Source organism: Cyprinodon variegatus, unplaced genomic scaffold (genome assembly GCF_000732505.1).
Source record: "Cyprinodon variegatus isolate N-32 unplaced genomic scaffold, C_variegatus-1.0 Scaffold92, whole genome shotgun sequence".
Lineage (NCBI taxonomy): Eukaryota > Metazoa > Chordata > Actinopteri > Cyprinodontiformes > Cyprinodontidae > Cyprinodon > Cyprinodon variegatus.
Window position 1 is genome coordinate 602,844 of NW_015150545.1, and position 12,713 is coordinate 615,556.

The 12,713-nt window shown below is 38.6% G+C and overlaps 1 protein-coding gene across 1 annotated transcript in view; it reads left to right on the top strand.

Moving 5' to 3' along the window:
- The window catches only part of nlgn2 (neuroligin 2), a 172,038-nt gene extending 159,755 nt beyond the window's left edge, over positions 1-12,283 (top strand). Inside the window, exons 5-8 of the mRNA XM_015373798.1 lie at positions 4,977-5,242; positions 6,673-6,826; positions 8,657-9,023; positions 9,248-12,283. Of these exons, the coding sequence (XP_015229284.1) occupies positions 4,977-5,242; positions 6,673-6,826; positions 8,657-9,023; positions 9,248-10,076 (1,616 nt within the window). The 3' untranslated portion in view covers positions 10,077-12,283. The remainder of the gene's footprint in view (positions 1-4,976; positions 5,243-6,672; positions 6,827-8,656; positions 9,024-9,247) is intronic.
- Positions 12,284-12,713: the final 430 nt, after the last annotated feature.

Genomic DNA, 12,713 nt, shown 5'->3' on the forward strand with positions numbered 1-12,713 from the left:
AATCCATTTAACACAATCTCTGTAGCTCCCACTGATATCTGCTAACCCACCTGATTAACCCAGACATCCTATAAAGTTTTCTCAGCTTCTACAAAACTTTCATTAAAACAATATATGCATCTCCTTGTCCCTATAAATGTTGGGGTGCCATGTAGATATCAGGTTTGCTTCAACTGTTTTAGTGCACAGCCTTCTCTAGTCAGGAGTTTATAAACACCCATTATCACCTCTAATGACTATAAGCATTAGGCTTTGATGATGCATTCAAACTGTTCTTTTAACTGTGAGAAATTATATTTCAACAGATTAGGTTCATTATTTTTTAAACTGAGCATTCTTTGCACAATGGTAAATTTATTTTGGAATTTCAGCTTAGATTATATATAAAGCACCTAGTACTGTATATTCATGCACCAACCTTCATGTTTTGCTACAATAAGTGTTATTTAACAGGTTGTTACTCAGTCATCCTTATTCTATTTGAAACACCTCTGGGTTTGCAGACAAAGACCATTACGTCAATAAAGTCAAGTCCTTTCCTAAAGCTGCATGTTTGCCAGCTTCATCCATTGCACCAAAAGTTTTTATGTTTACTTGGAAGCTTATCTTCTAAGTGGCCAAGTATCAACCATGTGTCATAAACGGGCGCCTCTACATTATGGGACAGCACTTAAAACTTTCCAGGACAACCAAGCAAATGTACAGTTAAGTGGATTTGACATTAATATGATTGGAGAAGGGGACAGAAAGAAGCTCCTGCTCCAAGGTTAACACCTTCAGGCTTGACTTAAATCTGCAGCTTTGCACATTAACTATTTAAATACCTTCTGGGGAAACATTAAAGTTGCATATTTTATTGTTAGATCTTGCAGTTGTTAAAGTGAACATCTCCCAACTGTTAAAACGTTCAGTAATTTAACTAAAAACCTACTAAAATATTTAGATATTATTGCCAATAAAGATTCCTTACCTCATAAAATGTTCGGACTGGTTAAGTTACGCACCTACACATCAGCATTAGGTCTTGTATTTACTTCCTCTTCTGTATTAAATGTTGGGAATATTTTCAATAGTGATGTTTGCATAATCCCTCCATTGTTGGCTTCAAAGAGAGCTGCTTATGGTCTTATTTAAACTTGTTTTGTGATCATTTGTCCTCCTTAATATTTCTTAGCAGCTCCCGTGTAAACAACTTCAGGTAGCCATTTCTGTGGTGGTTTATGTAAATTAGGTTAGCATTAAGAAAAAGGTCATCTGCTCTGTTGGTTTCAGTGGAGCAATGTTTGGGCTGTCCTCCTACTTCGCACCAGCTTGCCAACTTAACTGTGTGACACTATGTTGGCTGGTCAAATAAGTCCCAACAGCAGGTCAACCTTGGATTTCACACAACTCTAACTGATTAGGAACTAGATAACAAACAGTGGTTATTTTCTTTTTTTATTATTTTTTTAGGTACCCCAATTTAATAAAGAACATTTCTTCAAGATAAAGGTTACTGCATATAAAGAGCAATCACAAATCATGTAATGGCTCAGAAAGTGGGTCCCAGAATTCAGACAAGACAGACATTGGAGTTATTGGAAAGTGTTTATTCAAACAGAACAGTGCAGTGGCAGCAACTTCAGCGGTTAGAGTATCTGAGGCAGAAACGTGTATCGGAGAGAAACACAGGTTAGTGGCTACAAAAATCTGACGGAGGATCATTTTGAGTACGTGAGTTACTAACATAGTTTCACAGTTCAGTCCTTGCCCAGAGAACGAAGATGATTCCATCTGGTCGACTGAACAGACTCATCCGATGCTGCCAGAGATTTCCAGGCTAAATGCTTAATCAAATGTCTTAAATTGGAAGCGTAGAAGGATACAGAGCTGACAGGAGGTCAGACGATCAACTGACGAAGGAAGACAGGATAATCCACAGGGCGAAGTCAAGAGACAGCTCCAGGTTCAGACCAGTGAAGAATCCCACAGAAGTCCGAAAACAGGCAGGCCATCAGATCAGACAGGGGCAGGCAGGTTCAGAGGTCCAAATACAGAAACATATCAGGATTAGACACTCAGAACACTATAGTAATGCTATAGAACCCTCAACACCAAAGGCTCAAGAATAATTTGGCACTGATGGCTGGGAAACAAGCAGCTTAAATAGGAAACCGGAACAGGTGGATCTAATGAGGAACAGGGCAGAGCTAGAAAGGTGAAGAAAATTAGCAATCAAGCCAGCCATCAGTGCAAAAATCATGAAAAATCATGCTTTATAATTGTGAGTTGTTGAGTATTTAAGAAACAGATATATGGCAGTTCTTATTGGGTCACTAATGTACTGCATGACAGCTAAAATGATAAAAATTGGCTGAAGAAATAAACTTTCACAGTTTGTAATTGCGTTGATTGCGAATTTAGTGTCAGCATGTTGTTAGCCTTTAGAGCTTGTTTACAGCTTGTCTTAGTCTCCAAAGTTCAAATATTCACGTTAAATCTTTGTAAAGCTGCCTTATTAAAACTCTGTTTTATGACCAGGTTTCACTTACATGTTATTAAGGAAATTTTAGAGGTTTTAAATATATTTTATGACTTGGTGTGCTTCTAATGTAACTAACACTAATAATCCATGTTAAATGTGTCTGCTTCAATCTACTCTTTTGCTCCTGCTGTTTAGATTTGCTGCTGTTTGTTTTCGGAGGAGCAAGATTTTATAGTGAATTAAGGCCACAGGATCAGGATTAAGCCTGTTTCTTTTGTCACTGACCACCAACTCACCCCAGCACTGTCACCTGTCTGTCTTCACCCATCTGCTTTGGTCTCACCCCATCATCATCGTTTTCATCAGCATCTATGGGTGTAACATCAACACACTAGACGCAGCCCTGTCTGTCATGCTTCCTCTCCCCTTTCCCCTCTCCAAGGTACCAACCAAGGTAAGGAGTCTGTCATTAAAGGACACCAGTCATTCCAGCATCTGGTTCTAGCGGCTCAACCTTGACAGTGGGAGTGTGCCAAATAGGCTGTGATGGAGAGAAGGGTTCTAAATGTTGATTATAGGATGAGAGACATAGCTTGAATTTGAAGAAAAGCCCCATAGAATACTTGGAAGCTTAAACTTAAATTAATTTTACTGGGAATTTATGTTACAGACAGACACAAAATAGCACACAATAACAAGGTGGAAGGGAATTGATACGTTGGGCTAAAAGTTTATAGATTCCCCTTTCCTGTAATCTTTTAAGGTATGTCTCCACTGCCTATATTAATCTAGAGTTTTACATTTGTGCCGCCCACACACTGCCAGTAGGATTTGACTAGAGGTAATTCAAAGATATGAAAATGCTGTGATTGAAACCATTTTATCATAAATCTGACTGCATGTTTTAGGTATTTGATGCTTTTCTTGTCCCCACTAAAGAAAAGCAGATGTTACTCCACTTGGTATGGCTACAACTATCTTTACTTTGTCAATTAAACAAGGCTAGAATAACAAGCTACAGTAAACAGCATAATTTGGCAAAAGTAATGGTTGTGTCATTAATATAAACATTTAGAGCTGAAATTTAGCAATTCATTATTTTATTTGTTATTTGGATAATTTCTGAAAATAACTCTAAAGCTCATACTTTTTAAATTGATTAATCCAAGGGGATTGTAAACTGCTGCCCTACATGGCTTTAGGAAGAATGCTAAGTGAACATCTCCTTACTTATTTATAGGAATGGCTGTCATCATGCCAGAAAATCTCTGAATTAAAAGTCGAACTGTACATATATAATGTGGTTTAATAATAAAGCAGTCACAGTCCTGCATGGATAAATGACAATATTACAACAGAATAATGATGGTAAAAGAAGAATTTTACAGATCGTCCACCTGAGTTTTGAATTTCTGCAGTCCCTCCAGAATAACTGGTTTTCCCTTACCTGCCCATTAAGGTGGGAGATTAGATTTTCGTAGATCCATAGCTGTGTTTGACCTTTTTTGGCATGTTTTTTGTTCCTCGTTATTTTGTTTGTTCTCTAACTTCCCCTACCACACATCCGAGTCCTTCACAGAACAGCTGAAGCTCAGAAATAGTTACAGGCTCCATTTAGTAATGATAACTGCTGGAGGCAAATGTTTGCACTGGATTTTATTTAGGGGCATTAGATTAAAGGGGCCTATACATGCATGCATCAAAAGTAAGAAAGATCTGATGTTCAACCTAAGGTGTTGAGATACTTTTGCAAGATACGAGAAATATATTTTTAGGTCCAACCTGATTAACTGAGCTAATAAGGAGCAGAAAATAGGAAAAGACCAGCTGCCAAATAAATAACTTCCAAACAGCGAGCAGAACAGAGCCCAATCATGAGGACCAATCAAATATAACCATTTCCCCTCCTATGTCCTTCTAGGTCTCCTGGTGCAGATATGTATGTAGGTGTAGCTTTTTCCAAGCTACTTCTTACTATAATTGATCCCTTAGGGAAAGGAGACTCTGCAGCTCTGCTTAATAATTAACTGACCAATCTTCAGCCCTGGAGAGGAGACGAAAAGGAAAAAATAGAGCCTGAGAGAAAACAAGAGAGGCAGGCAGCCCCCTTAACAAGCCACTCGAGTGGCTTCAACAGCTCAGGATGGGCAGAACTAAAGAGACAGAGAAGGAGACTAAAGGGTGGAGAACCAGGGAGGCGCAGAGCTAAGGCGAGAGGAAAGGAAAGTTAAAATTGATCTTTTAACTTAGAGGAAGAGCTTATTCCCAGTCCGGGGTCAGTATCCTTAGCTGGAGTTCTATAGTGTGCTCTGTAAGGACTGCTTTAAGTTCAAAATCTGTCAGATTTACAGTTAGAGATAATATAAAAAAGGGTTTCTTTGCATCATGTTCTTGTCAACCTCAAAGCACTGATAAACTGAGAAACTTTGTAGAAAATACACCAAAACTTGTTTTCTTAGGACATCATAACCTGCAAGTTTATTACATTTCTTTTTAAATGTTGTCTTCTTAGGGCTGTTCCACCGGGCCATTGCTCAGAGTGGCACAGCAATTGCCAGTTGGTCCGTCAACTACGAGCCCCTGAAATACACCACGATCCTGGCCCGGAAGGTGGGCTGCAGCTACTCAGAGTCCGCCGACCTCGTAGACTGTTTAAGGCGAAAGACCTTCAGGGAGCTAGTGGACCAGGACATTCAGCCATCCCGCTACCACATTGCTTTTGGCCCTGTGGTGGATGGAGATGTGGTACCAGACGATCCAGAGATCCTCATGCAGCAGGTGAGCGTCTGCTGATGACCTTAGCTGCAGTTTTGTTCTATGAACAGCTTTGGTGATTCTTGAGATGACTGAGGACTGAGAGAAAGGTGTGGCTGTGACCTTTCCACACAGTTACAGGTCAAGATGTGACATTTAGCTGCTGGTGGGAAGTCACATGTTACACATGGAGAACTACATCCCATTTTTTAGATGGACAGTTTTTAACTGTGTTTCTCAATTGATCTCTTAATCCCTTTAAAATAGAATATTCCTAAACCTTCCTTTATAAATTAAACAATTAAAGACATTTGATTAAACATTTAGCCTTTTTGCTCTTCAGCTTTATTATTATTCAGATGGTGATTTGCAGGATGAAAGCAAAAAGCATTTAAATATGGAAAAAAAAACTGCACAGCATTATAAACGTCAAGAGGGAAGAAATGTTGTGAACATGTAGTAGAAACCCTTTTATAAATATATATTAATAAATGATAATCATAGACTTATACAGTGAAATGTGATGCAAAAAAGTGTAAAACACACTAATATGTCACTGGAAAAACAATGAAATGATAAAATAAATTAAACAGAAAAATTAGAATAATATTGTTAATAAAAAAATAACTTTTTAAAAGTAAGCGAAATTGCTTACAATGAAATAATTTTGGCACTGGTGAGAAAAACTGGAGCTATATCTATGCTGTGTGAGGAGATAAGTAAAAAGACCCAATAACAATAATTTATTAAAGCATTTAAAACCGATAATAATAAACACAAACAATGAAGAAGTCTAACAAAGAACCAGATTTTGAAAACATATAACTGTGCTACCATATTGGCCTTCTGATATCTAAAAGATAGTTTGGAAGAAATGTCAATAAATTAAAAATGAAAGGATGTGGACTTAAACAAAAATACATCTTAGTGCATATATAAACACTAATACCAGAAATGAAGAGCACAACCCCTCTTATTAGTTCACAAGTACAAATTTCCAACACTATCAGTAATAATTAGGGATTAAATCTAAAAGCTCTTTATCTGCAGTTTTTCGTTGTGTATTAACTGGCCTGAGAGTTTTAAAAACTCTAAAAGATCATTATTTTAAATGGCATTAGCATTAATGTCTCATAATCAGAGCTGTGGTGCCATTTAAGCTTATTAAACCAATTCATTATTACCTTCAGAAAAAGTACATTTAATCAGAGAACCTTATGTCACTAAAACTGAAATCTAATTTCATCTTCCCTCACCTACTGTTTTTTAACAGTCTTCCAATATGCATTAACAAAAAGCATTACCAGCATTCTAATTGGCATTCTTAGATGAATAAGTATCAATATTACATTTTTAAATTGTCAAATTAATAAGGATTTACAGAAAAATTGAATCTTTTGTAGCAGAACAAGTGCTTATTTCTCTAAATTGTACTTCATTTTTTCTTCCACCAGGGGGAGTTCCTTAACTATGACATCCTCATGGGAGTGAACCAGGGAGAGGGACTGAAATTTGTGGATGACAGTGAGGATAATGACGGAATTTCTGCTGCAGCCTTTGACTACACAATCTCTAACTTTGTGGATAACCTTTATTTATATCCTGAAGGTGAGGAACCCTGACCCCATACATCTGTCAGCCTTTAAATCTCTCCCCACATGATCCTGCCGCAGATTGCAATGCATGGACTCTTTCACAGATCTATTTTTGAGCATAAAGAAAAAACATCAAACACCCCAGAAGCACGTCTCTCTATTGAAGTGTAAGCCTTTAAAACAATATGTGAGCAAGAAAATGAGAAGAAACAAAAAGTGTGTTCAGTGTTATGTATCAGCCAAGACAAGCATACTAACGAGATTGCCTATCATGGAGATTATCTCTCACCATGGTGGGTCTGTGCTTTGGCCTTTGGGGCTCTGTGGGCACTAATGCTGTCGCTCATCAGCCCGCAGGCAGCCGGCTCCCAATCACAGCGCTGTTGTTCCTAACAGCTCAGCCTGCAAACCCCTCGCAGCAAGCAGCAGTTCAAATACATGCACGGTTGAATAATACAGTCACACTCCTTTCCAAGTCCTTGTCAGTCACTGTGATATCTAAAAGGAAATGTGTGTTCTTGTCTTTGTGTAGCTTTTTCTAGCCTTTTAACATACAGTGGTTTGAAAAATCATTAATAATTCTTGAGATTTTTCACATTTTGTCATTTTATGGCCACAGACTTTAATTTGTTGTGATAGACCTACATAAAGTATTGCAAGAGGTAGATGGAAAACCATCCATGGGTTTTATATTTTTACTAGAAGTCTGAGAAATTTGGTTTGCATTTTAGTAATATGCTGACATAAATACTTTGCTTTAACACCTTTTGCTGTTTTTTGGGTATGTCTGACCCTAACTGAAATTCTTGGCAATTCCTTCTTACAAAATAGATTGGACAGGGAGTATGGATTAAGATAAATGTTCCAGTTTTTCACCAGACTTTGATAGGAAGATTTAAACATGAATTTATTTTCCTGTAAATCACTGGCTAAAAAGCCTCTTCAGAGAAATAAACTGATCCCATACCCTGATTTCCTGTCAGTTTTTATATTGATTAATTAGCTGGATAGGATATTAGATTTATGATACTGATTCTGTATTTCCATCCAGTCATTTCTTTTTATATTGATATAATAATACACCGCAGTATAGTTACAGCTACAGCAGGTTTAAGTCAGCTGTTACATGATATTTCATATTTAAATATCTGTTACATAATATCAAGTACATTTATATCTGTTACCAGTTTTACAATGTTTTTAAAAAGACTGATGTCTTTACTGAAGGTATATGGTTCATATAAGTAGATCATAGCTGTTCTGTCATTCTCATCAAAAGTGTAGATGTTGTTTTTTTTTTTTTTTTTATAAACCTTTAAACTTATCCAAAAATGTTCCTCTAATATATTGGCTGTACTTTATAATGCTGAAAGTTGGGTCTCTCCCTGAGACTTTCACAGACACCTGTTTTTTTATAATTACGTTAAGTCATATAGTAAATAGAATGGATTTCTACTCATTCTGAACACTCAAGATGCTTTATCCTAGAACCAAATTGTTCAACAGATAAAAAGGTCAGCAGGCAATTTGGAGCTAAGTGCTTTGCTTTAGGGGAACATAAACCTGTGGCAAGAAGAAGCTGGAATCCAACTGGCAGCTTTTGGATTCGAAGATGTCCATCCACCCTACTCGCGTAATAAAATACCAATAAAGCACACTGACATTTGTAGTTATAACTAGACAAAATACAAAAATGTTAAAGAAATAATTAAACCTGTAAATGTTTTTGAATGTCACTGATTTGCTCCTTGCCATCCATTTTTCAAAACAAATACACAGTTTCTATCTCCCTCAGCCTTCTTTGTAATATTACTTAATTAATTTCCCTTTCCTTTTGTTACAGGAAAAAACATCCTGAGGGAAACCATTAAATTCATGTACACAGACTGGGCAGACAGGGACAATGGGGACATGAGAAGAAAGACTCTGTTAGCTTTGTTCACAGACCACCAGTGGGTGGCGCCTGCTGTGGCCACTGCCAAACTTCATGCTGAGTTCCAGTCCCCGGTTTACTTCTACACATTTTACCATCACTGCCAGACCGAGGCGAGGCCTGAATGGGCTGATGCTGCCCATGGGGATGAGATACCATATGTGTTTGGCGTGCCAATGATCGGTGCTACTGACCTGTTCCCATGCAACTTTTCGAAGAATGATGTGATGTTGAGTGCTGTGGTCATGACTTATTGGACTAACTTTGCTAAAACGGGGTAAGTTTTATTTTCATCTCATAAACCTTGTGTAGCTCTATAATTATTATCTTGAATATGCTTAATGCTTAATGAGACCCCATGGTGTCTTTCTAAAGCTTTTTAGGTGATTTTGAATAGTTTCATATATTGCTACCACCTCAATAAATAAATGCAGTTTATGAATAAAAGTTGTATGTTTTGCATTAAGAAATTAATCTCATTTTTCATCATTCTTCCATCAGTGACCCCAACCTTCCAGTCCCTCAAGACACTAAGTTCATTCACACCAAACCCAACCGCTTTGAAGAAGTCATCTGGACAAAGTTTAACCCAAAGGACAAGCAGTATCTTCACATCGGCTTGAAACCTCGAGTAAGGGACAACTACAGAGCGAACAAGGTAGCATTCTGGCTAGAACTTGTCCCCCATTTAGGTCCACCTGATGTCTTCCCAACTACAACCCGATCTCCACCAGGTCCAGGCCCTGGCTCCATGCGACCCAAGTTAAGAACTCCAGGTCCTCGAACCACTCTCTATCCCTACCCGACCTTCCCCTCCGACCCTGAGCCTGACGGCTCGGAGCGTCCAGTCCAGAGCCTTTTTCCTGGAGACACCCGTGACTACTCCACTGAGCTGAGTGTCACAGTTGCTGTGGGAGCCTCCCTCCTCTTCCTCAACATCCTGGCGTTCGCCGCCCTATACTACAAACGTGACAAGCGGCACGAGATGCGACGGCACAGATTGTCTCCTCAGCGTGGTGTCCCCGCCAATGACCTGGCTCACAGCCAGGAGGAGGAGATAATGTCTCTGCAAATGAAGCACTCAGAGCATGATCCCCACCATGACCTGGAGCCCCTTCGGCCACATGACATCCTGCGACCTGCCTGCCCTCCTGACTACACGTTGGCACTGCGTCGGGCTCCGGATGATGTGCCATTGATGACGCCCAACACCATTACCATGATCCCAAGCACCATCACCAGCATGCAGCCTCTCCATGCCTTCAACACCTTCCCCTCCACAGGCCACAACAACACCCTGCCCCATCCCCACTCCACCACCAGGGTATAGTAGGACTGGCCCACGCCGAGCCAAACGAAGAAGTCGCAGTACTGCATCTTCTTGAAGGGAGGCCATGGGATGCCGTCCTCCATTCCGTTGTTACATTCTCTTGTTTCTCTACAGAGGAACTCCACCTCAACCATCATGTGCTGTACAGCTTAGCAGGAGACATAATAAACTAAAATGAACTGCACTAGAGCAGATAATCAGCCTGGAGGTGGCGTCGATCTTTCAGACATACCTTTTTCCAGGAAGGTGCACAGTTTCCAGTCTAAAGAAATTTTCAAAGGGACAAAGACTTTTGGACCTTGGATGTGTTCTCTTTTTTACTTTGGTGTCAGCTTTTACTGTCTTCTAGAGTGTTATGCGAGTTTTCTTATTTGTTTCTTTTCTACATCTGTGTCTTATTTACAGCTCATTGGCTTGTGATTCCTCTCGTTAGGGTACTCTTTTACTTTAAAGAGCGACAATGTACTGAGATGTCAAAAGGAACGTCAATTCACTCGATCAATACAATTCGTGCCAAGTGTGTTTTTGCTTTCTGATCAAAGTTGAATTGAAATGAATCCATGTCAGCTAAAGCAGGTTGTATGTTCTCATGACCAAGTGCCAAACTGGCTTTTGATTGTGGATTTATTTCATTCATCTTGTTTCTTTTTGCTGTTGTTTCAGTGTTTTATTGTGGCAAGAGTTTTTGCTGACAATATAGATATAGAGAAATGATATATATAGTTCTATATAAAAGTGTACAAAGGAGAAAGAATATAGAGGGGTTTTCTCGATGGGGATCTATGCATGAATTATTTTTCAAGAATGGTAATGTGAAAAAAGGCTTAAGAATCTGTCAATGCACATTTTCCCAATTCTATATTGATCCATAGGAAGTTTTTCTTAATTCATAAAATGTTCCTAATTTTTACTAAAACTCATTAGTCATCTTTCTTGTAAACAAGAAAAGAATTAGACATGGCCACAACTCAGATTAGTACATTACTAAATTGTGGTGCCGTGTCAACCTGAGAAGCATTAGCTGCTATTCTCACTTTTTGGCTATCCAAATATGTTGTAGCTACACAATCAAGGTTAAGAAAAATCTATTTTTTCTCTCTTTGATCATACATTTTGTGGAATGTATGCTATAACACGGATGTTTTTAATTACATAAATGATATCAGAGCCACCTTAAATTGCATGTCAGGCCCTCATTAGTTAGCATAACAGCAAGCAAACTCACCTCGCCTTATTATCTTCTATGTTCCGATACTTTTCCTTATGATTGACACCCATATATAGCAGCGCTTACCCATATTTTCTTGTCATAAATTGTAATTACTTTCATCTCGCATCTCCATATGTATGAATTAAACCTTGTAGCTGTAAGCACACTGAGGGTACCAGGCAGGCTTTAACAGCTGTAGAGGAGAAGGGTTTTTTTGAACAGGGTAAAGGCAACTCAGTACATGTCTGTTGTTTCTAATTGTTCTCCTTCTGTTAGTTTAGGAAGCAGTTATTTTAAAGCTTTGCTTTTCAAGATGAAGATGTCAGCATATGTAGTATGGGTCATTTCACAAAGCAGGAACATATGGTAGCTTATGCGCAGTATGGGGGGCATAGGTCACTATTGCTGTTTTTGAACATGCTCCGGCTTTAGGCTCTTTCTTTTTGTCATTTTATTGCTGCCTGTGCGGTAGAGCAGGGCTGGAAATGGGATAATACAACAAGCTCCCCTGGCAGAGATTTTTATAAACCCGATAAGTGGGAAATATGCACAATGCAAATCAAGAGTGGATTAGATCTATAGATCAGGAGCCAACTAAAATACAAGTGGGTATGCTGTGGGGAAAACAAGGATGAAAAGAAAGTGTCACAGCCTTAAATGTTGAAATTTAAATCAGAGGACAGAACAAACTGATTGAAAGACAGCAAAATATTCAAAGACATGGCCGTCTTTCTGTCTGCATTGTTAGCCAGAGGGATCACTTGCAAATCTGTCAACATATGAACTCTTTTGTAATCTCTCCTGTGGACAAATGAAGTAACAGGTTGTGAAGTCAATCCTAACACCGCAGCGGGGAAAGGAGAAAGACATTTAGTTTGGATGTGGTGGTCTGTTTCATATGTTAACAATAGAGGGAGCCATTGTTGCAGATTTCAGTGCAGCTGGATGAAGATGAATACAGTACCTCTGAAGAGATACACAACATCTGGATCAGGATCAAAACTGTACATTTTTAACTGTAAGAATCAAACAGATGAAAAATTTGTAAATATTAAGTTTCTTGGTTTGTTTATTTTTTGGGGGGTGGATGAAGGTCATGCTTCGTTAGTGGCAACAAAAGACAACAGGTGCAGTTTGATAATGAAAACAAATCACCACTAGAAAATAAATAGTCACTTGTAATCAACTAGAACAGAATTAGTCTTTTCATCTTTTCACTTAACCATCATCATGTACAGTAGATATTCTGTAGCAACAAGATTCCTGAAGCTTCTGTAGCAGAGTTTCACTGAAGCCCCCAAACAACCAGGGCCCAGAGATACTGTCTGCAGATTTTTTGCATGGTTTATTAATATTTTCATTTTTTTTTTTATTTTGTATGTATGTAGACTTTAATACTTAGATGTCCTTTCATCACCACTCTTACC